At 38.3% G+C, this 2,036-nt stretch overlaps 1 protein-coding gene across 1 annotated transcript; it reads left to right on the top strand.

Moving 5' to 3' along the window:
* Window positions 1-245: 245 nt before the first annotated feature.
* LOC123937116 (heterogeneous nuclear ribonucleoprotein D-like) lies at window positions 246-1,192 on the top strand. The gene has a single exon (XM_045997702.1). The coding sequence runs from the start codon at window positions 246-248 to the stop codon at window positions 1,092-1,094; it is 849 nt and encodes a 282-aa protein (XP_045853658.1). The 3' UTR covers window positions 1,095-1,192.
* The last annotated feature ends 844 nt before the right edge of the window (window positions 1,193-2,036 follow it).

Genomic DNA, 2,036 nt, shown 5'->3' on the forward strand with positions numbered 1-2,036 from the left:
TGGCTGTTGTTAACTACAGTGATAAATTTCACAAAAGATTGAAAGGCAATTTAGAAATACATGTTGATAAATACTAAATATATGGAGGTAATGAGATTCTTAAATTCCAAAAGAAAAATGTATTATTGTTTAGCATTCTATGTCTTGTATAGGTACAATGTCTACATTAAGAACAGCTTTTAAGGCCGCTGCCCCCGGGACCCGGACTGCGCGCCAGCACGCCCCAGGCCGACAGCTCCGCCGCCATGGAGGACATGAAGAAGTACAGCAACATAGAGGAGTTCGCAGAGGGATCCAAGATCAACGCGAGCAAGAACCAGCAGGATGGTAAAATGTTTATTGGAGGCTTGAGCTGGGATACTAGCAAGAAAGACCTGACTGAGTACTTGTCCCGGTTTGGGGAAGTGGTGGACTGTACGATTAAGACAGACCCGGTGACCGGAAGATCCAGAGGATTTGGATTTGTGCTTTTCAAAGACGCTGCTAGTGTTGACAAGGTTTTGGAACTGAAAGAACATAGACTGGATGGCAAATTGATAGACCCCAAAAGGGCCAAAGCTTTAAAAGGGAAAGAACCGCCCAAAAAGGTTTTCGTGGGTGGATTGAGCCCAGATACTTCTGAAGAACAAATTAAAGAATATTTTGGAGGCTTTGGAGAGATTAAAAATATTGAACTTCCCATGGATACAAAAACAAACGAAAGAAGAGTATTTTGTTTTATTACGCATACAGATGAAGAGCCAGTAAAGAAATTGTTAGAAAGCAGATATCATCAAATCGGTTCTGGGAAGTGTGAAATCAAAGTTGCACAACCCAAAGAGGTATACAGGCAGCAACAGCAGCAGCAGAAAGGAGGAAGAGGCGCTGCAGCTGGTGGACGAGGCGGCACTAGGGGTCATGGACGAGGTCAGGGCCAAAACTGGAACCAAGGATTTAATAACTATTATGATCAAGGATATGGAAATTACAATAGTGCCTATGGTGTTGATCAAAACTATAGTGACTATGGCGGCTATGATTATACTGGGTATAACTATGGGAACTATGGATATGGACAGGGATATGCAGACTACAGTGGCCAACAGAGCACTTAGGGCAAGGCATCTCGAGGGGGTGGCAGTCACCAAAACAATTACCAGCCATACTAAAGGAGGACATTGGAGGAAACAGGAGGAAATTGCTAAAATTAACCCCTCTTGCAGGACGGCATTGAAGATTGGTCTTCTGTTGATCTAAGATGATTATTTTGTAAAAGACTTTCTAGTGTACAAGACACAACTGTGTCCAACTGTATATAGCCGCCAATTAGTTTTCTTTGTTTTTACTTTGTCTTTTGCTGTCTGTGTTATGACTCAGTGTGGATTTGTGTTTACACAAATTTTATTTGTATGATTTCATGTTAAACCTCAAATAAATGCTTCCTTATGTGGAAAAAAAAAAAAAAGAACAGCTTTTAATGATGTTCATGGAAAAGCAGGATGACACCCGGTCCAGAAATACAAGAAGGATGCTCTTGGTAAACACTAGACACACTAATGTAGGTCTCAGGTCAACCACTGAGGAAGGCTCTTATTTCAGCTTATTGAATAACAAGGACAGTCTTGGTTATCTGCATTGCCTGTAGAACAGTAGAATGTGTTTTAAGATACTCCAAAACAAAATATATTTTATTTCCCCCAAAATGAAAATGTCATATTAAACTTCAATGGTATATTAGTTTACTTGAACATTATGTATCTGTAGTGCTAAAACAGAAGATCTATTTAGAACTTTTTATATTTTTTTTAAGATTTCCTACCATAAATAATCATTACATACATTAATGCCTAACATATAGTAAGTACTTAATGTATATGTAAAACATAGGAAAATGAAACATCAGGAATAATTCAACATGGCTAAATCTGGCCTTGACCATAAAATTGCCTAGTTGAAAGCAACCCCTGCTTCATGATCTATGTACCTAAAATATAGGTACACAAAGAAAATACATTGATAATATATAAGAAAATTTTAAATAATCATAACATTATGAT

Source organism: Meles meles, chromosome 2 (genome assembly GCF_922984935.1).
Source record: "Meles meles chromosome 2, mMelMel3.1 paternal haplotype, whole genome shotgun sequence".
In the NCBI taxonomy this organism is placed as follows: domain Eukaryota; kingdom Metazoa; phylum Chordata; class Mammalia; order Carnivora; family Mustelidae; genus Meles; species Meles meles.